The following is a 23626-nucleotide window of genomic DNA, read 5'->3' on the forward strand; positions in this document are numbered from 1 at the left end:
TCCTAAGCATGGTACCTGCCTCTTCTATATATATGTTGAGTCTGACCCTCCTGTTTCATAGGATTTATCTGCACCAAACTTTATATATTTCTTTGTTTAAATTTGTATGTAATTATAATATATTGACTTTTTACACATATATGTTTATGATAGATCATTACTTTATATATATATTAGTTTATAAAAATTATATATATATATATATATATATATATATATATATATATATATAAAGTTAATGCCAGGATATTAAATTTTGCATGCATATATAAATATGGAGGGAATAAGTTTAGTGCAGAGAAATTGTATATGTACAATAGAATCATGATTCTATTATTCTTATCTATATATACACACGATTTTTCTGCTCTTAACTTTATCTGTATATTGTTGCTGTATTAAAATTATATAATCATAATAATCATATTATGACTTTATATATATGTTTAGCACTAGGACACTGAACTTAGTATAATGTAAAAAAGTTTACTGCAGAGAAGTTACATAGAATAATATAATTCTGTGATTCTATTATTCTGTGCGTCTATATAATAGATCCACATGATTCTGTTATTCTAACCTATCTGTCTAACCCCATGCACCCCCATCTCTCTGCCCCCTCCCCAGGGATAAGCCCCAAAGTGAACCCAGCCCAGGAGATGGGGGGGGGGGGCATGCTCCCTGGGCCCAGCAGGGAGCAGCCAGCTCAGGGCTCAGCTAGCCGCGCCTGGGCGTGTGTGCGCCTGATGCAAGGGGAGGCCCGGCTGGCGGCGGCCGCTGCCGCATCGGAGCGCTCGGCCCTCGGCTGAGCCGGCCTGGGCTGGCAATGAATGGCTGCTGCTGCTGCGAGGCGAGGGCGAGCTGAGCCCTGCGCGGAGACCGCCCCTGTGCACAGGTGGGAGCCGGCCTGCGCCCCGGGGCGGGGCCCCCCGCGCCCCCTGATTCTGGGGGGACCTGCTCTGCCCCCCCAGCCTGACCCCCACTGCACCCCCTGGTCCTGGGGGGACCTGCTCTGCCCCCCTCTGCTGCACCCCCACTGCACCCCCTGGTCCTGGGGGGACCTGCTCTGCCCCCCTCTGCTGCACCCCCACTGCACCCCCTGTTCCTGGGGGGACCTGCTCTGCCCCCTCTGCTGCACCCTGCACCCCTGGTCCTGGGACCTGCTGGTCCTGGGGACCTGCTCTGCCCCCTCTGCTGCACCCCACTGCACCCCTGATCCTGGGGACCTGCTCTGCCCCCTCTGCTGCACCCCACTGCACCCCTGGTCCTGGGGGGACCTGCTCGGCCCCCCTCTGCTGCACCCCCACGGCACCCCCTGGTCCTGGGGGGACCTGCTCTGCCCCCCTCTGCTGCACCCCCACTGCACCCCCTGGTCCTGGGGGGACCTGCTCTGCCCCCCTCTGCTGCACCCCCACTGCACCCCCTGATCCTGGGGGGACCTGCTCTGCCCCCCTCGGCTGCACCCCCACTGCACCCCCTGGTCCTGGGGACCTGCTCTGCCCCCAGCCTGACCCCACTGCACCCCCTGGTCCTCGGGGGATCTGCTCTGCCCCCTTCTGCTGCACCCCCACTGCACCCCCTGGTCCGGGGGGAACCTGCTCTGCCCCCCCAGCCTGACCCCCAATGCACCCCCGGGTCCTGGGGGGACCTGCTCTGCCCCCCCAGCCTGGCCCCCCACTGCACCCCTGATCCTGGGGACCTGCTCTGCCCCCTCTGCTGCACCCCACTGCATCCCCTGATCCTGGGGGGACCTGCTCTGCCCCCGCGCCGGACCCCCACTGCACCCCTGATCCTGGGGACCTGCTCTGCCCCCAGTCTGACCCCACTGCACCCCTGGTCCTGGGGACCTGCTCTGCCCCCAGCCTGACCCCACTGCACCCCTGGTCCTGGGGACCTGCTCTGCCCCCAGCCTGACCCCACTGCACCCCCTGGTCCTGGGGGGACCTGCTCTGCCCCCCCCAGCCTGACCCCCCACTGCACCCCCTGGTCCGGGGGGGACCTGCCCTGCCCCCCTCTGGTACCCCCCCACTGCACCCCCTGGTCCTGGGGACCTGCTCTGCCCCCTCTGGTACACCCCACTGCACCCCTGGTCCTGGGGACCTGCTCTGCCCCCCCAGCCTGACCCCCACTGCACCCGCTGGTCCTGGGGGGACCTGCCCTGCTCCCCTCTGCTGCACCCCCACTGCACCCCCTGGTCCTGGGGGGACCTGCTCTGGCCCCCGCTGCTGTACCCCACTGCACCCCTGGTCCGGGGGGAACCTGCTCTGCCCCCCCAGCCTGACCCCCACTGCACCCCCTGGTCCTGGGGGAACCTGCTCTGCCCCCCCAGCCTGACCCCCACTTCACCCCCTGATCCTGGGGGGACCTGCTCTGCCCCCCTCTGCTGCACCCCCTGGTCCTGGGGGGACCTGCTCTGCCCCCCTCTGCTGCACCCCCACTGCACCCCCTGGTCCTGGGGGGGACCTGCTCTGCCCACTGCACCCCTGGTCCTGGGGGACCTGCTCTGCCCCCTCTGCTGCACCCCTGGTCCTGGGGGGACCTGCTCTGCCCCCCTCTGCTGCACCCCACTGCACCCGCTGGTCCTGGGGGGACCTGCCCTGCTCCCCTCTGCTGCACCCCCACTGCACCCCCTGGTCCGGGGGGGACCTGCTTCCCCCCAGCCTGACCCCCCCTGCACCCCCTGATCCTGGTGGGACCGGCTCTGCCCCCCTCTGCTGCACCCCCACTGCACCCCCTGATCCTGGGGGGAACCTGCTCTGCCCCCCTAGCCTGACCCCACTGCACCCCTGATCCTGGGGGACCTGCTTCCCCAGCCTGACCCCCATTGCACCCCTGATCCTGGGGATCTGCTCTGCCCCCAGCCTGACCCCACTGCATCCCCTGATCCTGGGGATCTGCTCTGCCCCCAGCCTGACCCCACTGCACCCACTGGTCCTCGGGGATCTGCTCTGCCCCCTCTGCTGCACCCCACTGCCCCCCCGGGTCCTGGGGGAACCTGCTCTGCACCCCAAGCCTGACCCCCCACTGCACCCCTGGTCCTGGGGAACCTGCTCTGCCCCCAGCCTGATCCCCACTGCACCCCTGATCCTGGGGACCTGCTCTGCCCCCTCTGCTGCACCCCTGGTCCTGGGGACCTGCTCTGGCCCCCTCTGCTGCACCCCACTGCACCCCTGGTCCTGGGGACCTGCTCTGCCCCCAGCCTGACCCCCTCTGCTGCACCCCTGGTCCTGGGGACCTGCTCTGCCCCCTCTGCTGCACCCCCTGGTCCTGGGGGACCTGCTCTGCCCCCTCTGCTGCACCCCCCCTGCACCCCCTGGTCCTGGGGGACCTGCTCTGCCCCCCTCTGCTGCACCCCACTGCACCCCTGGTCCTGGGGACCTGCTTTGCCCCCTCTGCTGCACCCCACTGCACCCCTGGTCCTGGGGACCTGCTTCCCCAGCCTGACCCCACTGCACCCCTGATCCTGGTGGGACCTGCTCTGCCCCCCTGTGCTGCACCCCCACTGCACCCCCTGATCCTGGGGGGAACCTGCTCTGCCCCCCTAGCCTGACCCCCCACTGCACCCCCTGATCCTGGGGGGACCTGCTTCCCCCCAGCCTGACTCCCATTGCACCCCTGATCCTGGGAGGATCTGCTCTGCCCCCCAGCCTGACCCCCATTGCACCCCTGATCCTGGGAGGATCTGCTCTGCCCCCCAGCCTGACCTCCCACTGCACCCCCTGATCCTGGGGATCTGCTCTGCCCCCAGCCTGACCCCCACTGCACCCACTGGTCCTCGGGGGATCTGCTCTGCCCCCCTCTGCTGCACCCCTGCTGCACCCCCTGATCCTGGGGATCTGCTCGCCCCGCTGCACCCCACTGCACCCCTGGTCCTGGGGACCTGCTCTGCCCCCAGCCTGACCCCCCCTGCACCCCCTGGTCCTGGAGGGACCTGCTCTGCCCCCCAGCCTGACCTCCCACTGCACCCCCTGATCCTGGGGGACCTGCTGTGCCTCCCAGTCTGACCCCTACTGCACTCCTGATCCGGGGGACCTGCTCTGCCCCCCTCTGCTATCCCCCACTGCACCCCCTGATCCTGGGGGGACCTGTTCTGCCCCCCAATCTGATCCCCCCCTCTGCACCCCCTGATCCTGGGGGGTCCTGCTCAGCCCCATCTCTGCTGCACCCCCACTGCACCCCCTGGTCCTGGGGTAACCTGCTCTGCCCCCTCTGCTGCAGTCCCCCATCTGACTCTCTCACTGTAACCCCCTGATCCTGGGGTAACCTTCTCTGCCCCGCTCTGCTGCAGTCCCTCATCTAACACTGCTGATGCCGCCTCCCTCTGCTGCAGTCCCCCCATCTGACCCTGACTGCAACCCCCATGGGTGGAGAAGGAGGAAATTTCTTCTCTTCCCCTCTAGGCCTCCCCCCCACATGCCCTGCCCTGGAGCGCGGACCCCTCCCCAGTAAAAGCAGCCTGCACCCCTTCCCCTGGGTGGTTGGGGGGTGGGGGGGGGAAGGCGAGCTAGGCCTTTCTCCAGGTCCCGCCTCTCCCCAAGAGGCCTCCCTGATCTGAGCCATCCCAGCTCCTGCCCACCCCACAGCGCCTTCAGGAAACTTTCTGCCCCATGGGGAGTTCTCTGGCTCCCCCACACTTTCCTCCTAGTCCCTCCAAATCTCCCCACCCACTGTGGGAGGAGAATCAGCATCCCCCACAATAAACCCTGGTGAGGCCTCTCCTTACGCACCCCTTTCCGGGGAGGGGGTGAATCCCCCAATGGATCAGGCTCCTGGGTGGAGAAACTCTTCTGTTGCAGCCCTTATGGGGGGCTGCCCCCCAGGATGGGGGCCCTCTCCTGGCTGTAGTTGGGGTCTTCCCGCCCTGGCAGCCCCCTGGGCCTAGATGGGCTTTTGTTCTGTTATCTTGCTGCTTGAAACCACCAGCCTAAAGTAAACTTCAGCTACTTGGGGATTTGGGGGTAGCAAGGCCGGGAGGTTGGAGGAGGGGTGGGGGCGAACCAGACTGCCCTTCCCTTGCCACGTGTTGGGAGCTAGTGGTGTTTGGCAAAGGGGGGGAGGGATAAAGGGGTGATCCCTCCCCCCCCCCCCGTAAAAATAAATAAAAACCCAACCAAACAAAAAAAACCAGGAAGTTTTCCCTGGAAAAACTCTGGCTTGTGCAACTGGAACAACCCCAGAGTGGGTTGACTTGAAGGTGTAGCAAGGATTTCTTCACTTCGCCAGAAAAGCTTTACAATTCGTTTGTGTTGCAGATTGTTCACATTTCAGTTTATTTACAGTGTTGGAGGCGGGTGGGTGCAGGTTTTGCTGTCTGCTTTGGGTTGCAGTTAATTTAATTTTGCTGTGTGTTTGGGTCACAGGTTTCTGTAGAGTGTGTGTGTGTGTGATAACACACATGTTGTGTTGCATTTTCTTTGGGTTGCAAGTTTCAGGTTGTGTGTGTGGATAGATAGATAGATAATAAGTGCATTGTTTCGTCTGGGTTGTATTTCACTTCTATTCCATTTGTTTCGGTTGCAATGTTCAGGTTGGGATTATAGATGCATTTCTATTGTTTTGTTTGGGTTGCTGGTTCTATTTGGGGAATGTATATTTTTTTCAAGCCATGTTTGATTGAGTTGCAGTTTTGGGGTTGCCGTTCTTTATGGATTTGGGGGGAAGGGTTGTGGGTCTTGTGCATAAATCCTGGTTTTTAAGCTTGAACCTCACCCCTGGACCTTTTCTGGCGTCCGTGTACAGTAGCTCAGTCCACAGTCCCGGCAGGATCAGCCTCCACTTAGCTACAACAGTGTTGAAACAGAGGGGTAGCGAGCCGGATTCTATATATGGGCTACCCCTGAGGTACGCAGACCCCAGCCCCTTATAGGTTAGGCCACTTGCTTAGGACTTGGGAGAGCCGGGTTCAATTCCCTCCTCTGCTGCACATTCCCTGAGAGACCACAAATCCCATACTCTCTCCGTGCCTCAGTTTCCCCATGTGTAAAGTGGGAACAATAGCCCTGCCCTGCGGGCTGTGAGGTGTTCAGATACTATGGTAATGGGAGGCCGTACAAGTAACATAAATAATACTGGGTGCTACACAGATACAGGGTGCGAGAGAGTCCCTGCCCCAAGTAGCTTGCAATTTAAATAGACATTGCGTGGGAGGGGAAACTGAGGCACGGAGCAGGGAAGTGGATTGTCCAGAGTCGGTGGCAGAGCTGGGATTGGAACTCCGGTCTCCTGAGCCCTGTGTCTCAGTGTTGCTTCCTTGTCAAGACCTAGTACGGTAGTTGGGTCTGAGGGCTGCCTCTGCGACTGTCTTTGTGGCGTAGATTGGACACGCCACAAACGCTAAGCAACTCGGGGCTCTGTCACGGCACTGGGGAGGCAGGATGGTCTAGTAGTTAGAGCACACTGCTGGGAACCGGGGCTCTTGGGTTCTCTCCCCAGTGCTGGGATGCGGTGGAGTCTAGTGGCCAGAGCAGGGTGGCTGGGAGTCGGGACACATGGGTTCAGGAGCGGGGTGTAGCGGCTACAGCAGTAGGAAGGGACTGGGAGCCATGATTCCTGGGTTCTGCCCCTGGCTCCGGATGGGAAGGCGATTGGGATCCTAGGACAGAGGTCAGTGAGTTACGGTGCCGCCTTGGGGGGCGCTGAGTTTAAGCCTGAACGGAGCTGTAGGGGTTGTGATCCCCGCGGGAGCCGGGCATGCGGCTTCCTGGGGCCCCGGGCAGCGAAGGAGGCTGATCCGTGAGAGTGGCAGGAGTAGGTGCTGGATCGGGTGGGGAGGGTTCCAGCTGACGGGCAACTTATTCCTCTGATGCTTCTGGCAGAGCCGGGGTTGGATACTGGATATTAAACATGCAGGAGTGGGTGGCTGTGTGGGTAGGTCTGAAAACAGCCTAGGGAAGCGAGAGGCAGGGCCTTATTCTTGTGGCCTGTGTAAAACATGCTTCACAATGTGCCCCAATCTGGTATCTTGGGGCTCCCAGAAAAACCTCGAGGGCTATTATGGGGCGCAGATCAGGCAAAGCCCTTCTCGTTTCTCCTACTGGATGATAGTAACTTGTATTGCAAAAGCAGCTAAAGGCCTCAGCCGAGATCAGTGGGCCCACACTGCGCCCCACTGTCCCATTCTACAGGGACGGTCTCGATATTTGGGGCTTTGTCTTATATAGGCGCCTATTACCCCCCACCCCCTGTCCCGATTTTTCACACTTGCTGTCTGGTCCCCCTAGCCGGAGCACTGCACAGGCACAGGTGGGAAGGGACATGGGATCACAGAAAGCGGGAAGGACTTGCCTGAGGTCACCCAGCAGGTCAGTGGCAGAGTTGGGAATAGAACCCAGGAGTCCTGACTCCCACCAAAATTCCTGAATCTCAAGCCGGGGGCAACTGTTCTCCTTAGCCAGGGGTGAGGTTGGCGATCCCTCATGTTGTACGCCGTAGTATGAGGGTACCTATAAATCGGTGTCAGGATGGAGGACTGAGAATCAGGACTCTTGGGTTCTCTTCCCAGATGGGTGGAGGGTGGGGTCTAGTCTCTGGAGTCTAGTGGTTAGGATAGGAAGGTAGAAGCCAGGACTTCCTGGGTTCTTATTCCTGTCTTTGGCACAGATTGTCTGGAAGTGAGAGCTGGAGATGCTGGAAACCAGCACTTCTAGATTCCAAGCTCTGCCACTGATTGCCTGGGTGACCTCTGGCAAGTCGCCTCGCCTTTCTGTGCCTCAATTTCCCCATCAATAAAATGGGGATAATGATACTGACTCAGCCTTGGGTGAAGGAGCATGGGGTGCACGTGGAGGCTGGTTAATGATCATGTGCAGAGTCCTGTCAAACCCGTGGAAGAAATAAGCATCAAGTGTTTATTATTGAGAGTCAAATCATTAAATTGTCTTCATAGATTATAAAACCGGAAGGGACCACTGTGATCAGCTGGCGGGATCTCCTGTATAATACCACAGGCTCTGGGGTTTCCCTGAATTAATTCCGGTTTGAAGTAGAGCAGATTTCTTGGGAAAACATCCAAACTTGATTTTAAAATGGCCTGTGATGGAGAATCCACAGTAGCCCTTTGTAAGTTGTGCCTCTTAAAATGTTGTGTCTTATTTGTCTAGCTTCAACTTCCAGCCACTAGCTCTTGTTAGACCTTTGTCTGCTAGAAGAGCCTTCTATGATCAATGTTTTGTTCCCCAGGTAGGTACTTAAAGACTGTGATGGAGTCACCCCGTAACCATCGCTCTGTTAAATTACAGAGGGAGAGCGTCTGGAGTCTGGCGCTGTTTACAATAAACAGGCCCAGAATTCAGGTTTTGTAACAGTTTTACAGAACTTACTGTGGGCAGAAAAACTTTTGATTTAAATGGGTTTTAAAAATTAACCTTAAAAAAAAAAATGGGAATCACAAACCTCCTTGATTTCAGGAGACCAGGGAAGATGAAACTGACGAAGAAGGTTCTCCCTGCCCTGCTGAGATAAATGTCAAAAGTACAGGAGAGCGCGGAGGGTCTTTGGGGCAGGGACTGCCCCTCCTTATCCCTTGATCCTGCATCATTGACTCTGCTAATGCAGGATTTGACCCTTATGAGGGTAGCACCTAGAGGCCGCAGGTGAGATCAGGCGCCCGTTGTACCAGGTGCTGCACAGATACATTAGAAGAGCACGTCTCTGTCCCAACAAACTTACAGTCTAAGTGAACAAGTGGTAAACGGGGAAACTGAGGCCAGAGGGTGTCTTACTCCAGGTCTGTGGCAGAGAACAGAACCCAGATGTCCCAAGACCCGGCTGGTCCCTGCTGCACGTGCCTTTAAACTGATTTCCTTTTCTGCAGGATCTGAGGTTCTGTTACATGCTCTAACCTGACGGTGTCTCGTTCTGATATGTGCCAGCTGCCGGGAAAGCCGGCTCCTCTGCAGCCCTCCTCTCTCTCACTTGCAAATAGGTCACGACAGTCGGTTTCTCTGGTGGATCGCGGGCAAAAAGAGTGATCCTTCCGGGCTGCCGTGACTTTAAAAACACAACGTCACCCAGGTTCCAAAACCCAAGGCACAGAGGCAGCCTTGTGGGGGAGCCCACTGCCCTGGGGCAAGACGTGGGTCTGTTCCCGCATTGCCCCATGCCTCAGTTTCCCCAGGAATCTGGGGCTCTGCCCACCAGGGGGTTCCCCTCGCTCGGAGTGGGGTTGGCAGAGGGGAACCCCCACTAAAGAGGCTGTGGCATCCCTCTCCCTCCCAGGAGAGGCAGAGATGGTAGCATGCCAAAGTCTCTGTGCTTAGTGTATTGAAACTAAAAGATCTTTGGGTCAGAGACGCGGGTCAGGGCCTCCAATGCAAATCAATAGCGAGTGCAGGGGAGTTTTCTCAAGGGAGCCACTGTCTCCACTCCCCCAGCCTGTCTGTCAGTGTCCCTGAGTTTGATGTGAAAGGCTCCCTCTGATCTGACGGTTACCCTACCCCTTCCTCCTGCGATTTGGGAACCGCGGCGGCGGGTATCAGGTGTCTGAACCAGGTGGTGAGCAGGCAGGAGTGGGTGGAGAGAGAGGTTGGGGCCGAGGGGGACTAGTTGGGCTGGAGGTATTACTCTTCCCTGGACTGGGGGAGGCTGAAAGCCACCCCAATCAGGCAGGCGGCCCCTTAGGTGGAACGAGTTGTCGGGTCTCAGCCGTGTTCCTTCCTTGGCTGCTGCAGTCGGCAGGATTGAAGGAACTGCAAGTGAATTCCCTTCCCCCCCCAGAGGCGGGTCCCTGAGACAGGGGCGAGTGAGGGTTGCTAGTCCTGCTCTGGGGCTACAGAGAGTCTCTGATCCAGCACCAAAGTGCCTGTGGGATGGGTGGGAGCTGGGCCGAGCCAGACTCAGCAGAGGTCTCCAAAGCTGGTGTGGCTCAGAGCTGGCGTTGTGTCTGTGGGATCAGGGCGGAGGAGCAGCCAGCTCTGATCGGCAGGGGCTGGCCGTCGGGTAAGATGGTGGTCGGGGAAACGGGGCTGAGAAGACCTTGGTCTTATTTTTTTGCTGGGTTGCTTAGTAAAGATTGGGCTGTGGGATAACTTGTCCTGGGCTAGGATTTCACCGTGTCTCTGTAGGATGCTTGTGCTGAGCGAAATTGGGGCCTGGTTGTGTTGTGCACCCCTCCAACTGTGATTTGGGGGCCCCCTCATGCTGGGGCCTGCACAGACACCCACCCGCTGCAGTGATCTGGGCCCTGCACAGACCCTCCTCCGGCTGAGATTGGGGGGTCCCTTCATGCCAGGAGCTGCACACGCACAGGGTGAGGGGCTGGCCTTGCTCCAATGAGCTTTCCGTCTAGCCAGACAGATTCAGATTGGAAAGAAGGCGGCAGTTTTTACCGCTCAGGGCGATTCACCATTGGAACAAACCTCCAGGAGGTGGAATCTGCATCCTGGTGCCTCTCGGCAATAGCCAAAGACAAGCTGCTGGGCTCAGCACACGGGTAATTGAGTGAAACTGAAGGACTTGGGTGTACGGTAGTTCAGACTAGAGGATCTAATGGTCCCTCCTGGTCTTAAACCCGCTGCCCTATAAATAAGGGGACAAAGGCAGGATCCATCCCCCTGGTTTATCGCTGCAGCGACGGAGGCTCAGAAACGTGAAGCGACTTGTCTGCATGAAAAAGTTGCGCCGGTTTTGAAGCGAAGGTGTGAACGTAAACCAATCGGGGTGAAAGCGGTGTGAAGGGGCACGCCGGTTTCGGTGTAAAAGCAGCTTCTCGGGAGTTGGTTCAAGTCGATTAGAGACGGATTTAAACTCGACTGAAATCAGATCATCCATGCAGGGGTTACCCGGGTCTTTAAAAAAAACCAAATGTGAGTTAAACCAGTTTGACTTTTCCAAGTAGACGAGGCTGCGCGGTGCCAGGAACGAAGCCCAGGCCCCCGAGTTCCGGTCCGTTATCTTCACCACAAGACCTTCCTTTCGCTTCTCTTTTTTTAGAAGGAATCTTAGAAGTAGCCTGCAGAATAAGGTGGAGGAAAAACTTGCCCTTGTTTTTGTTAGGATGGTGCCTGTGCCCGGAAAGGTTTGCATTAGGAATTCCGGCCCTGGGAGGCGCAGAGAACGAATCCGTTTATGCCGAGGCATGAGCGGCTTGAGAGTGGGACCGTCATCTTGGTTTGCTTTTGTACAGAGCCTTGCACAGTGCGGCCTAGTGGTCTCGAGACGTCCGAGTTCTATTCCGAGCTCTGCCACTGGCCGGCTGGGGGCCCTTGGGCGAGTCGCTTACCCCGCTCCGTGCCTCGGTTTCTCCATCAGTAAAATAAGGGTGACGATGACCTCCTCTGAGATCTGTTCGTGAGGCGTGCTGGAGGAGAGCTCGGGATTGGACTTTTGCCTTTATTACAAAGTGCTGCCGCGGTGGAATTCCATCCATGGCAGCTACTTACGGGTGCTCACCCTGGCCAGACGGCTGTGAGGAAAAGGCTCTCTGTTCAAAGGTTCAGCCCCTGGCTTCTCCCTGACACTGAGCGGCTCAGCGAGCGCCCACTCCTGGTCTGCCCCTGTTAGAAAGAAGAGACTTGAGCATCCTAATATTTCAAAATCAGAGAAAAATCAGAGGGAGAATGAGCTTGAAAAGAGGTGAATAGGAAGCTAAGGAATAAGGCTGGGATGGCAGGGGGTGGAGGATTCTGTTCTGTTAGAATGGGGGAGGAGGAGTGGGAAGCGAGGACTCCTGGGTTCCGTGCCCAGCTCTAAGAGGGGAGTAGTGTCTAGTGGTTGGAGCAATGGGGACTGGAAGCCAGGACTCCTGGGTTCCGTGCCCAGCTCTAAGAGGGGAGTAGTGTCTAGTGGTTGGAGCAATGGGGACTGGAAGCCAGGACTCCTGGGTTCCGTGCCCAGCTCTAAGAGGGGAGTAGTGTCTAGTGGTTGGAGCAATGGGGACTGGAAGCCAGGACTCCTGGGTTCTCTCTACAGCGCCACCACTGATTCCCTCTGCAGCTTTAGGCAAATCCCTTCTGCCTGTACCTTGGCCTTCCACCTCCCCCCGCAGTGTAAAATTAGGAGTGGGATGTCCCACACCCACTAGGAATACCCACAGTGGCTGGGCTTTCTTGAAATGGCTAAATCTAGGGCTGGAGAGAAGGCGGCTCATCGGGGCTTGGGTTGATGAGACGACCAAGCCACAGGGGGCCTTGGTTTTCTCCTCGCTCCGGGGTTGGGGAGATGCCGATGGGGTACTCGGATCAGCACGTGCCCGTCCCCGGCTCCCAGAGGTAGCGTCTGTGGAGACAAGCGCACCACGTGGTGGATAACTCAATACTCCGTTCCCTTGGTTCCCTTTCTGCACTCGTGCTTTGCATCCCTGCGTGGCTAGTTGGTTCAGCCAGCGTTTACTCCCGCTCGGTTTTTTATCCTGGTTTCAGAGTCTGCCACAGCTTGAAATGGTGCAGGATTCGCCTGTGCTGCTCACTGCATCTCGCCTCCCCCACGCCCATGAAAGACGTACAACACCCGGGGGTAGATTAGGGAAAGGAGTGTGGGGCCTTTCCATTCTGGGGCGGTCGACTCTGATCCAGCCCCAGGTAGGGGACTGGCTGGCTCGGGGGCAGGAGGGAACGGGATTCAGCACCTTTCCCCTTTATGGGGCACCAGCTTTCATCCAGCCCCAGGTTAGGGGAGTGGTTGGTTCAGGGGGCCAGGAACTGGGACACGGCCTCTTTCCTCTCTGGGGGGCGCTGGCTCCGATCCAGCCCCAGGCTGGGGGCCCCTGTGAGTCAGAGGCAGGTGGAGTCTCTCCTGTTCTCTTGGGATTTTTTAAAAAATCAATTAGCTTAAAAAAAAAATAAGTCTAGCAAATTGTTCTGCTAATCACGAATAAATTAACCCTCCTCCCAGCTTCATTGCATAGCGATTTGATAGGCTTGGCAGGTCTCAGTGACGGGCTGGGAGCATGAAAGTGGCTCTGATTTCCTGCCTGGTTAGCAAGTGTTTGGAGAAAAGATGGCCGCGTGGCTAAGAGCTTGTGCGCGCTCAGAGGCGCGCTGTGTCTTTGTCACCATTATGAAATGGATCAAAGGAAATACTTGTACTGACAACATATCATTAACCTGTGGAACTCACTGCTGTGGGACGGCGTGGAGGCCAAAAACTTGGCAAGCGTCCAAGAGGGATTGGACGCGCACACCACGCCCACGAGGTGTGGTGCTCTGTCCCCTTGGAGTGGTGACTGAGCTACTTAAAGATTGGACTAGCCTTGGTGGACAGAGCCAAGTCTTCTAGCAGAGGTAGCTGAGGCTCATGCTTTAAAATCCAGGGGTCCCAGGTTTTCCAGTGGGTAGGACACCAGCCTGGGACTTGGGAGACCGGGTTTAGTTCCCTGCTGTGCCACAGACTCCCCGTGTGACCTTGGGCTGCTTTGTGGCTCAGTTTTCCCATCTGTACAATGGGGTGAATAGCACCGCCCTACCTCCCGTTACGGTGTGGGAGGGGTGAGGTATTGCAGTTGTCACCGATTGGAGGAAGGGCAAACAGTGAAGCTGACGGGTCACTGACGCAGAGCGATCTGGATCCTTTGGTAAACTGGGCGCAAGCAAACACTGTGTTTTATTACAGCAACTGTAGATGTCTCCGGCTCGGAACGAAGAGCGTTGGCCGTGCCTCCAGCCTGGGGGGCTCTCCCCTGGGAAGCAGGGACTCTGAAAAAGATTTGGTTATGGTGGATAATCAGCTGAGCAGGAGCTCCCAGGGCGACGCTGAGGCCACAATGGCTAGTGGGATCTGGGGGGGTATAGACGGGAATGTGGAGTAGGAGCAGAGAGGTGATTTTCCCTCTGGATTTGGCACTGGGGCGACCACGGCTGGAATCCAGTGCCCGGGATCCGAGAAGGATGTTGATAAATTAAAGAGAGGACAGAGAAGAGCAACGAGAATGATCTAAAGGAAAGAACCTGCCCCATAATGGTGGGCTCCAGGAGCTCAATCCATTTCGCTTACTAGAGAGAAGGTTAAGGGGTGACTTGACACAGCCCGAGTATCTGCCTGGGGAGTAACGGGCTCTCGTGTAGCCGAGGAAGGTTCTAGCCCGATCCTTTGGCTGGAAGTTGAAGCTAGACAAACTCAGACTGAGAGTAACCATTGGAACAACTTCCCGAGAGCATCTCCGTCACTGATGAGTTTTCAGTCGGGACTGGGTGTGTTTCTCACAGCTCTGCTCGTGGAATTCTTTTGGGGCCGTTCTCCGGCCTGGGTTCTACAGATCACAATGGTCCCTCCTGGCCGTGGGGGCTGTGACAGTATCCTACGGACACGGGTTGGGTTTTATTAGCCTGCTGTTGCTTCTGAGCGAGTGGGCTTCTTTTTTAGCTCCGGAGGGACTCCGGCTGTGGGATCCAGAGGCATCAGGTTCAACCCCTTCGGCTGGACCCCACTGCGGGTTCGTTCCCCAGGGTTTAAATACAATGCGGGCCCCACACAGCGGCATCTTAAAGTGGAACCTGCCTGATGGGAGGGGGCCACTCTGCCCCAGCCAGGCAAATGGCTAACGCACTTTCCTTTTTATTCCCCCCCGCTCCCTTTTATCATGTCCCCCAACCCTGCTCCTGTGTCTCCCCCCCTCCGGTTCTCTTCCCCCATCCCCGCCTCTCGCTCTCCCTCTTTGCCTTCCCCTTGTCTTCTCTTCTCCCCTCTCCTTTTCTCCCCCTCTCTCCACATCTGCATCCACCTACCCCACCTGTCCGTCTCCATCTGCCGTCATCCGTCCCTATCCGTCCGTCACCCTGCATCTCCGCTGGTGTATCTGATTGTGGTCCATGTGCATCCCTACCCACCCGTCCGTCCGTCATGGGCCATGCCCACCTGTGGTCATGTGTGTCCATCCGTCCGTCTCCTCCTCTCCCCTCCCCGTGGCTTTCCCCTCCTCCCTGTCTCCAGCAGCCCCCCCGCCGCCTCCCCACCCCCACCCCAAGCCAGGAGGAGGCGACTATGGCGCAGACGCTGCAGATGGAGATCCCCAACTTCGGGAACAGCATCCTGGAGTGCCTGAACGAGCAGCGCCTGCAGGGGCTCTACTGCGACGTCTCGGTGGTGGTGAAGGGCCACGCCTTCAAGGCGCACCGGGCCGTCCTGGCGGCCAGCAGCTCCTACTTCCGGGACCTTTTCAACAACAGCAAGAGCGCGGTGGTGGAGCTGCCGGCGGCTGTGCAGCCCCAGTCCTTCCAGCAGATCCTCAGCTTCTGCTACACGGGCCGGCTGAGCATGAACGTGGGAGACCAGTTCCTGCTGATGTACACGGCCGGCTTCCTCCAGATCCAGGAGATCATGGAGAAAGGGACTGAGTTCTTCCTGAAGGTCAGCTCCCCCAGCTGCGACTCCCAGGGCCTGCACGCCGAGGAGACCCCTTCCTCCGAGCCCCAGAGCCCCGTGGCCCAGACCTCCACCTGGCCCTCCTGTAACACCCCCTTGCCCTTGGTGTCGCGCGTCAAGACAGAGCAGCAGGAGTCGGACTCCGTCCAGTGCACGTTCGTGGTCAAGCGGCTCTGGGACAACGGCCAGAAGGAGGGAGGAGGCGGCGGAGGTGGGGGAGGAGGCAACAACGGGAGCCGCAAAATGGCCAAGTTCTCCACGCAGGACCTGGGAGGCAACCGGCAGCAGCAGCAGCAGCAGCAGCAGCAGGGGGTGCAAGCAGGAGGGGGCGGCGGGTCCGGCGTGGTGAGCGGGCCCAGCACATCCGACCAGACCAGCCCCGGCACGTCCAGCGCCTACACGAGCGACAGCCCAAGCTCCTATCACAACGAGGAGGACGAAGAGGAGGACGCGGCCGAGGAAGGCTCCGATGAGCAGTACCGGCAGATCTGCAACATGTACACGATGTACAGCATGATGAATGTAGGGCAGACAGGTGAGAGTGGCCGAGTGGGGAGGGGCCCTTTAATGCTCCGCCCCTTAGGGGAGGGGCTTGGGAAAGGGGAGGAGTGCTAATGCTCTGCCCCCTTGGCATGGCACAGGGAGGGGGAAGGGGCGGAGCTTATACTGCTTCTCTCTCCCTAGAGCAGTGGCTGGGGGAAGGGGAGGGACTTTTCTTGCCCCACCCCTTTGGGGAGTGGCTGAGGGAAGGGGCGGGGCTTCTGCTCGGCCGCTGGGTGCGATACGTTTGCTGTCGGGCAAGGATAACGACTTGTTTGCACTGCGAGGTGAATCCAGCTACGCTAGCAGGAGAGTCTGGCCTGGAAGAGCTTAGAGAACTCAAGAGAGGAAGGGTGGCCCCGTGGTGAGGGCGCTACCCCGTGCCCTGAAGACCCAGGTTCAATTCCCAGCTCTGCCACAAGTTCCCAGTGTGATTCTGGGCATGTTGCTTGGTCTCTCTGTGCCTCAGTTTCCCATCTGTACACTGGAGATCCCTGCCCTGCCTCCCAGGAATGCAGTGAGGAGAAACTGGGACACTAAACTGGGAGGCGTGGTAGATACGCTGGAGGGTAGGGGCAGGATACAGAGGGATCTAGACAAATTAGAGGATTGGGCCAAAAGAAACCTGATGAGGTTCAACAAGGACAGGTGCAGAGTCCTGCACGTAGGACGGAAGAATCCCATGCACTGCTACAGGCTGGGGACCGAATGGCTGGGCAGCAGTTCTGCAGAAAAGGACCTAGGGGTTACAGTGGACGAGAAGCTGGATAGGAGTCAGCAGTGGCCCTTGTTGCCAAGAAGGCTAACGGCATTTTGGGCTGTATAAGTAGGGGCATTGCCAGCAGATCGAGGGACGTGATCATTCGACATTGGGGAGGCCTCATCTGGAGTACTGTGTCCAGTTTTGGGCCCCACACTACAAGAAGGATGTGGAAAAATTGGAAAGAGTCCAGCGGAGGGCAACAGAAATGATTAGGGGGCTGGAGCACATGACTTACGAGGAGAGGCTGAGGGAACTGGGATTGTTTAGCCTGCAGAAGAGAAGAATGAGGGGGGATTTGATAGCTGTTTTCAACTACCTCAAAGGGGGTTCCAAAGAGGATGGATCTAGACTGTTCTCAGTGGTGGCAGATGACAGAACAAGGAGCAATGGGCTCAAGTTGCAGTGGGGGAGGTTCAGGTTGGATATTAGAAACACTATCTCACTAGGAGGGTGGGGAAGCACTGGAATGGGTTCCCTAGGGAGGTGGTGCAATCTCCTTCCTTAGAGGTTTTTAAGGTCAGGCTGGACAAAGCCCTGGCTGGGATGATTTAGTTGGGGTTGGTCCTGTTTTGAGCAGGGGGTGGGACTAGATACCTCCTGAGCTCCCTTCCAACCCTGAGATTCTGTGATTCTACGAAATGCATTAAAGATTGTGAGGCGCCCAGATACCCCAGCGGTGGGGGTAAGACAGGGATGTGAGGGGCAACATCTGGGCGTAGAAACCTTAAATCAACGACCTGAGCGAGGCCTGGAGATGCTGGTTTTTCCGGGGTTTCTCCAGCCGTTCCAGGCTTCTCCTTGGATAAAGGCTCAGCCTGAGTTTCGCTGGGTCTCAGCCCAGGTCCCAGTGGGCCGGGCACACACCCAGGTTGCTATCAAAACAGGGCTCAGCGGTGGGGCTGAGGGTCTTTCTCGGGGCTCACCCCACTCGGCGGCTAGAGAAGCCCGTCTGCCAGGGGCGTTTACCCAGGGGATAAATTCACATGGCCCCATGGCGGGGGAGGGGAGTTGGGCCGGTGGTCCCCCTTGTAACAGGGGAGAGACAAACCCCTCACGCTCCAGATCCCGTCTGTGCGAGGGTTAAAAATTACCATCGTCCCCCAGAAAGGGAAACTGACATGAAGAATCTCGGATCCTAGTCGCTGTAGTGAGTCGGTGGCAAACCTGGGAGTAGAACCCAGGAGTCCGGACTCTGTCCCCCCCCTGCTCTAACCACTAGACTCCACTGCCCTCCCAGAGCCAGGTAAAGAACCCCGGAGTCCTGGCTCCCAGGCTGCCCCCACCCCACCAGCCTGAACGTTTAGGCCCAGGAGCTGTGTTCTGTGTGTTCACCCTCTACTCCCCCCGGCCCGCAGCAGCTGCAGAGAAGGTGGAAGCCCTCCCCGACCAGGTGGCCTCTGAGTCTCGCAACCGGATCCGGGTGCGGCAGGACCTGGCGTCGCTGCCGGCCGAGCTCATCAACCAGATCGGGAACCGGTGTCACCCCAAGCTGTACGACGAGGGCGACCCTGCGGAGAAGCTGGAGCTCGTGACAGGTGTGTGGGGCGGGGGGGCAGAACTTGGGGGGGAGGAGGCAGAGACCAGTCTGGGTTGGGGGGAGAGGGGGGGCTAATTGAGTTGCAGCAGGTGAATGTGCTTGATCCAATCTCAGTGGGGTTCTTCCCTTCCCGGGAGCTGAGCACGTGTTCCTGGGCATTGGCGAATGGGAGCCAGTGACAGGAGAGGCAGTGAGGCCCAATGGGCTGGCACTTGTGAGACCTGGGTTCTGTTCCCAGCTCTGCCACCGCCTTACTGGGTGGCCTCGGGCAAGTTCCCCCCACCCTGTACCTCAGTTTCCCATCCCACCCTGGGTCTGTGCAGGGTCTGGACTGCCGGGGACTCGGTCGGGGCGGGAGCTGTCTGTGCAGCATCCCGCATGACAGAGGGCTCCAGTCTCAACGTGCCGTGCCCTGAAGGATGGGTACGGCCCTAAGAAATTCACCACCGTGAAAAACGCATCACGGACCGTGAAATCTGGTCTCCCCCGTGAAATCCGTATAGTGCAGGGTGGAAGCGCACAGAAGACTAGATTTCATGGGGGGAGACCAGCATTTCTCAAACTGGGGGTCCCAACCCAAGCTGCGGTTGTGGGGGGTCCCAAGGCTATTGTAGGGGGGAGCGATAGTGCCACCTTTCCTTCTGTGCTGCCTTCGGAGCAGGGTGGCTGCTAGCGCCCTGCCCAGCTCGGAAGGCAGCGCTGCAGCCAGAGGTGGCAATACCCTACCACAGCACCCTTATTTCTGCGCTGCTTGGACGGTGACGCTGCCTTCAGAGCTGGGCTCCCTGCCGGCAGCCGCGGAGCTTCCTGCAACCAGGGGGCAGGGGGTCCATGGGGGAGGCGATACAGCAGGGGACCCCGAATTTGGTCATGGTGGGGGGGTCCATGGGGTGCCGAGCACAGCAGCGGGCCCCAGTCGTCATCGTTAACCTCCCGTGCCCTAGCGCATGCAGCATTACAGCCCCGTCCCCCATCCCGCGTGGCCCCGAAGCCAGGACCTCTCATCGCCACGCAGAAGCTGCTGGCTGTCGCCACCAGGTCGGGGATCGAGGCTCCCATCCCGGGGCGAGTTCTGCTCCGGCTCCGTTCTGTGGGGTCCAAGGGCGAGCTCGGCAGCGGGGCAGGAATGGAGGCGGTTCCCTAGGAGCGCCCCCTTGTGGGGGGGTCAGAGGGACATAATGGAGTTTTTTTTTCCTCACCCCGCCTAGGCACGAACGTGTACATCACCCGGGCGCAGCTGATGAACTGCCACGTCAGCGCGGGGACGCGGCACAAAGTGCTTCTGAGGCGGCTTCTGGCGTCCTTTTTCGATCGGTGAATTTTGGCTTTCTGTATTGTGGGGGTGGGGCTGCGGCTCTCTCTTCCTGTCCCCTTCCCTGGCCTGCCAGGCCTGACGCAGCCCTGGGAGGCCGGACTCCAGGGTTCTAGCCCCAGCTCCGAGAAGGGAGTGGGGTCTAGTGGTTAGAACACAAGGGGCCAGGAATCAGAACTGTGTCCCCTCATCCTATGGTAGGTGGGGGTAGAGCGGGGGGTGCTGGGAGTAAAGACTCCCAGGTTCTTTGCCCACATTTGAGTAGGGGATGGGGGTCTAGGGGTCAGGGCAGGGCAGCGGCGAGAGGATCTTTAGTTCTCATTCTCAGTGCTTTCCCCTCGCTAGGAACACTCTGGCAAACAGCTGCGGCACCGGCATCCGCTCGTCCACCAACGACCCCAGCCGGAAGCCGCTGGACAGCAGGGTCCTGCATGCCGTGAAGTGTGAGTATATGGGGGCCGTGGGTGATTCTGCTGGGCCCGGGGGCTCCACAAGGCAGCATCCTTCAGGCCCCGTGCAGGATGAGCAGGGCTCCGAAAGCCTGTCTCCCTGCAGAGGGTACTGCTCCCCGTCCAGGTGGGCTGCTCGTGCCGCTATGGGACCTGACCCGAAGCCCGTTGCATCTTCCCCATTGAGCCTCATGCCCTTTGCATCAGGCTATTAAGGAGATCCTGGCCTGAGCATCCAGGTCCAGAGACCCACGTGGCACAGAAGGCGGCTGTGATGCCAAGACCTGTCTGAATTCCTCCAGGAGCTCTGCTGCTGGTTCTGAACATTGCTGGGATGTCTCTGTTCTGAGTAGGGTGACCAGATGTCCCGATTTCATAGGGACCCGTCCCGATATTCAGGCTCTTTTTTATATAGGCATCTATTCTCCCCCCCCCCCCCCGATTTTTCACACTTGCTGTCTGGTCACCCTAGTTCTGAGTCACAAGCTCCCTGTCACATGACCCTTGTACTCTGCATCTGGGGAAGGGGTGGTCTAATCCTGGCCCCGCCCCCTGTTAAAGGGCCAGACTCTCCTTTGCAGAACAGCACAGAGGGCCCCAGATGCACAGAGGGAGAATTACACTAGTTATAGGTGGGGGTGGGGGGTAGAGAATGGGGATCTAAAGGCAGAGACAGTAATTTCCCATCGCTGAGATCACGCCCCCTGCTGGCCAGAGGCTGCACAGGCCAGTCAATAAATGAAGGCCCAAGCTTAAAAAGCTGCTTGTTTTTGAAAATAATAATAATTCCCACCGGTTTTACCCAGATCTAATCTCGGCAGTTTTTATACTATTTTAATCACTCTGGAAAACAGGATTTTTGTTTTGTTGTTGGTTGGTTTCCGATAGTTGGTTCCTAACACTACAGCAGGGAAAAGAACAGATCTTTTTCGTTTGTTGACAATTTAGAAAAGTTGGGAAGGGGGGGGCGGGAGTTTGAACATTCTGGTGAATCAAAAAGTAAAAATAAACCAGGAATAGTTTGGGTGGAACAAACATTTTAGTTTCTGGTGGGAGTGAAAACGAAAACGTCTGAAATTGTTGGCGAATGAAAAGATTGGGAAAAAAAGAGTTTTGGGTGAAACGAAACGTTTTGTTTAGTTGAAACCTGTGTGTATCGGTTTGACCATTTCAAGACACTCTTTGAACTCGGAAGGAAACATTGAAGCGAAAAGTATCGGAGGGGGGGGTAGCCGTGTTAGTCTGTATCCACAAAAACAACAAGGAGGCCGGTGGCCCCTTAAAGACTAACAGATTTATTTGGGCATAAGCTTTCGTGGGTGAAAAACCACTTTTTCAGATGCATTGAAATGAAAAGTTGCTTCAAACCGAAAAATCAGTTATATTTTTGTATAATTTTTTTTTAGGCTTTTTGCCCTAAATGAACAGTTAGGCGAAACTGACGTGAATTTGCAAAACAACTTCGGTGTTGCTGAAGCTGCATTTTTCGTTGGGCTGGGGGGAAATGTTTTGCCCTGTTCTACTTAACACCTCCCTGACTTCCCCCATCCTCCAACAGGCTCCTGTCCTCTGTGGATCTGGCACTGGGCGGGGGTCTCACAACACACTTGTCGGAGGGGTGCTAGCCTGGTTGCCTGAATAATAAGCGTCTTTTTTTCCGCCCTGCTCCCTAGTCTACTGCCAGAACTTCGCCCCCAACTTCAAGGAGAGCGAGATGAATGCCATCGCCGCCGACATGTGCACGAACGCCCGGCGCGTGGTCCGTAAGAGCTGGATCCCCAAGCTCAAGCTGCTGATGGCAGAAGGGGACACCTACACCACGTTCATCAACGACACTGGGAAGATGGAGCCGGACATCATGGGAGTGGAGCACAACTTTGAGACCGGCAGTCACGACGGGGATGCAGGGACCTCGGCCGAGAGCCTCCAGTAAAATAACCGCTTCCTCCTTTTAGCCCTTTCCATTCACTGATTTATTTTATTTTAATTTCTTAAGTTGATTATTTTTAGCGTCCCACCTTGATTTGATTTTAATGTGTTTTTTTTTTTCTGGTTTGCCAGGGGGAAAAAAAAGTTGCACCGTCTCTTTAAAAAAACAAAATCATCCTCGGTTCCTAATGCAGTGTGGGTAATGAGAGAGGGGTCGGTGGTGTGGGCAGCTTCGATCTCACGCTGTGCTTCCCGGGCGGGCGGATGTTTTTGTGGGTAGCCTTGTGAGTCAAATCGGGGAAATCCCCCCCCTTCGGGTTGTGCAGGATCCGTGCTTTTAATGAGCTCTCTTTAAATAGATCTGTAAATAATTGATTACGCTTTATACGCAGGTTCTGTTTATAGGTGGTTTGCAAAGGGGTAATAAATGATGGCTCATGTCTCAAGCATATCAAAGACAGGAGCGACGGATGTGTTGCAGCTGGGTCTAAGCTTCCCATTGGATTCAATAACCGTCCCTGAGAACTGATTAACCATGCGTCGTTAACCCTGTGCAAACCGCTTGCGAATGGAGCCTTCGTACAGAGTGTGACCGTATGATTTTACAGGAAAATAAAAATCCCAATTAAGACCCTGATTTCTAAAAAGCATCTGTTCAAGACAGCATATAAGCATGCGCTTAACTTTAAGCACCTCTTTAAGTTCCTCTTGAATTCAGTCAAAATGGGCCTTTGACCTTATTCATCTTAAGTGCCAAAGTCCCACTGCTTTCTTTCATCCATCCGCGTGTTGCAGTGATGAGGGTGGAGATAAAAGATGGGTCTTAACGTGTGCGTCTCTGAATGGGGGCTTTTTTTCTTCCTTTTTTAAGCAAGTGACAGAGCAACGCTCCTGGTTGTGATGTCTTTTCACATTGCGTCTACACTGGATTTTTTTCCTTCTTTCCCCTTCCAACCACATAGTGTAAAATCCGAGTGCAGCGACTCCTATGGGGATTTGAACTCTGGGCAGAGCCAACCTAATTCCCTGTTGCTTTGTCTCCCTCGAGTGGCCAGGCTGCATGTAAAGGTTTGAATCCTCTAATGGGCCACATCTTTTTGCCACAAGTCTGAGATTCAGTCCCCAGCCAAGGGGTGTCGGGTTACTAACTTGACATTCGAGCTCAGCGGCAGAGCTGGGTGAAGAGTGTTGGCTGAGATTTCTTTTAGCTGAAAAAGGCAGATTCGCCGCCGAAACAGGGCAGTTTCACCAAATTGTTTTGGCCCAACCCCTCCCCCGAAACGTTTTGTTTTGACATTTTCAAATTATTTCAGTGTTTCAGCATAACATGTGACCTGCAATTTTATTTTAGAAATAGGATTAAAAAATGCTCCAAAACAAAACGTTCTGCTTCAGAGTGAACAGGTTTTGTTCAACCTGATACAACTTTTTCTTTTTTTTTTTTTTTTTTTGTGGGCGGGGGGGAGGGTTGACGCTGATGTCACTATAGCTACACTGATGTAAAACCAAAATCCAGCAGAGATGGGAGCCTGAATGCCATATGCAAGGCTGTGTTTGGTTTTTAAATAGCAAGGGGCATTGTTGAGGCAAAAGAAAAAGAGTGATCTATTTGAATCCTTTCCGGTTAATGGCAGGATCCCAAGATCTGATTTTAAAAATGTAGACCCCGATCCTGAAAACACAGACAGGCTTCATCTGTAAGCGCGTGTGTGTTCATTGACCTATTCACATGCTGCTTCTTAAGCACTGGGCCCTGTTTCCATTCCTGGAATTGATGCTGTATGTTTTCTTGAAATGACACT

The 23626-nt window shown here is 56.5% G+C and overlaps 1 protein-coding gene across 4 annotated transcripts; it reads left to right on the forward strand.

Moving 5' to 3' along the window:
- Positions 1-742: 742 nt before the first annotated feature.
- Positions 743-23266, forward strand: NACC1 (nucleus accumbens associated 1). 4 transcript variants are annotated; one of them, XM_039514373.1, is made up of 7 exons: positions 743-895; positions 14863-15829; positions 17953-18132; positions 19343-19448; positions 19792-19889; positions 21569-21824; positions 22217-23266. In XM_039514373.1, the coding sequence occupies exons 2-7, from the start codon at positions 14914-14916 to the stop codon at positions 22227-22229; spliced, it is 1569 nt and encodes a 522-aa protein (XP_039370307.1). In that variant the 5' UTR covers positions 743-895; positions 14863-14913; the 3' UTR covers positions 22230-23266. The 4 variants fall into 4 exon arrangements, with proteins under 4 accessions (XP_039370307.1, XP_039370308.1, XP_039370306.1 ...); XM_039514374.1 differs by having other exon boundaries at positions 757-895; positions 14866-15829; XM_039514372.1 differs by lacking the exon at positions 743-895 and adding an exon at positions 14210-14365.
- The last annotated feature ends 360 nt before the right edge of the window (positions 23267-23626 follow it).

The sequence above is a fragment of the Mauremys reevesii genome, linkage group 25 (assembly GCF_016161935.1).
Source record: "Mauremys reevesii isolate NIE-2019 linkage group 25, ASM1616193v1, whole genome shotgun sequence".
In the NCBI taxonomy this organism is placed as follows: domain Eukaryota; kingdom Metazoa; phylum Chordata; order Testudines; family Geoemydidae; genus Mauremys; species Mauremys reevesii.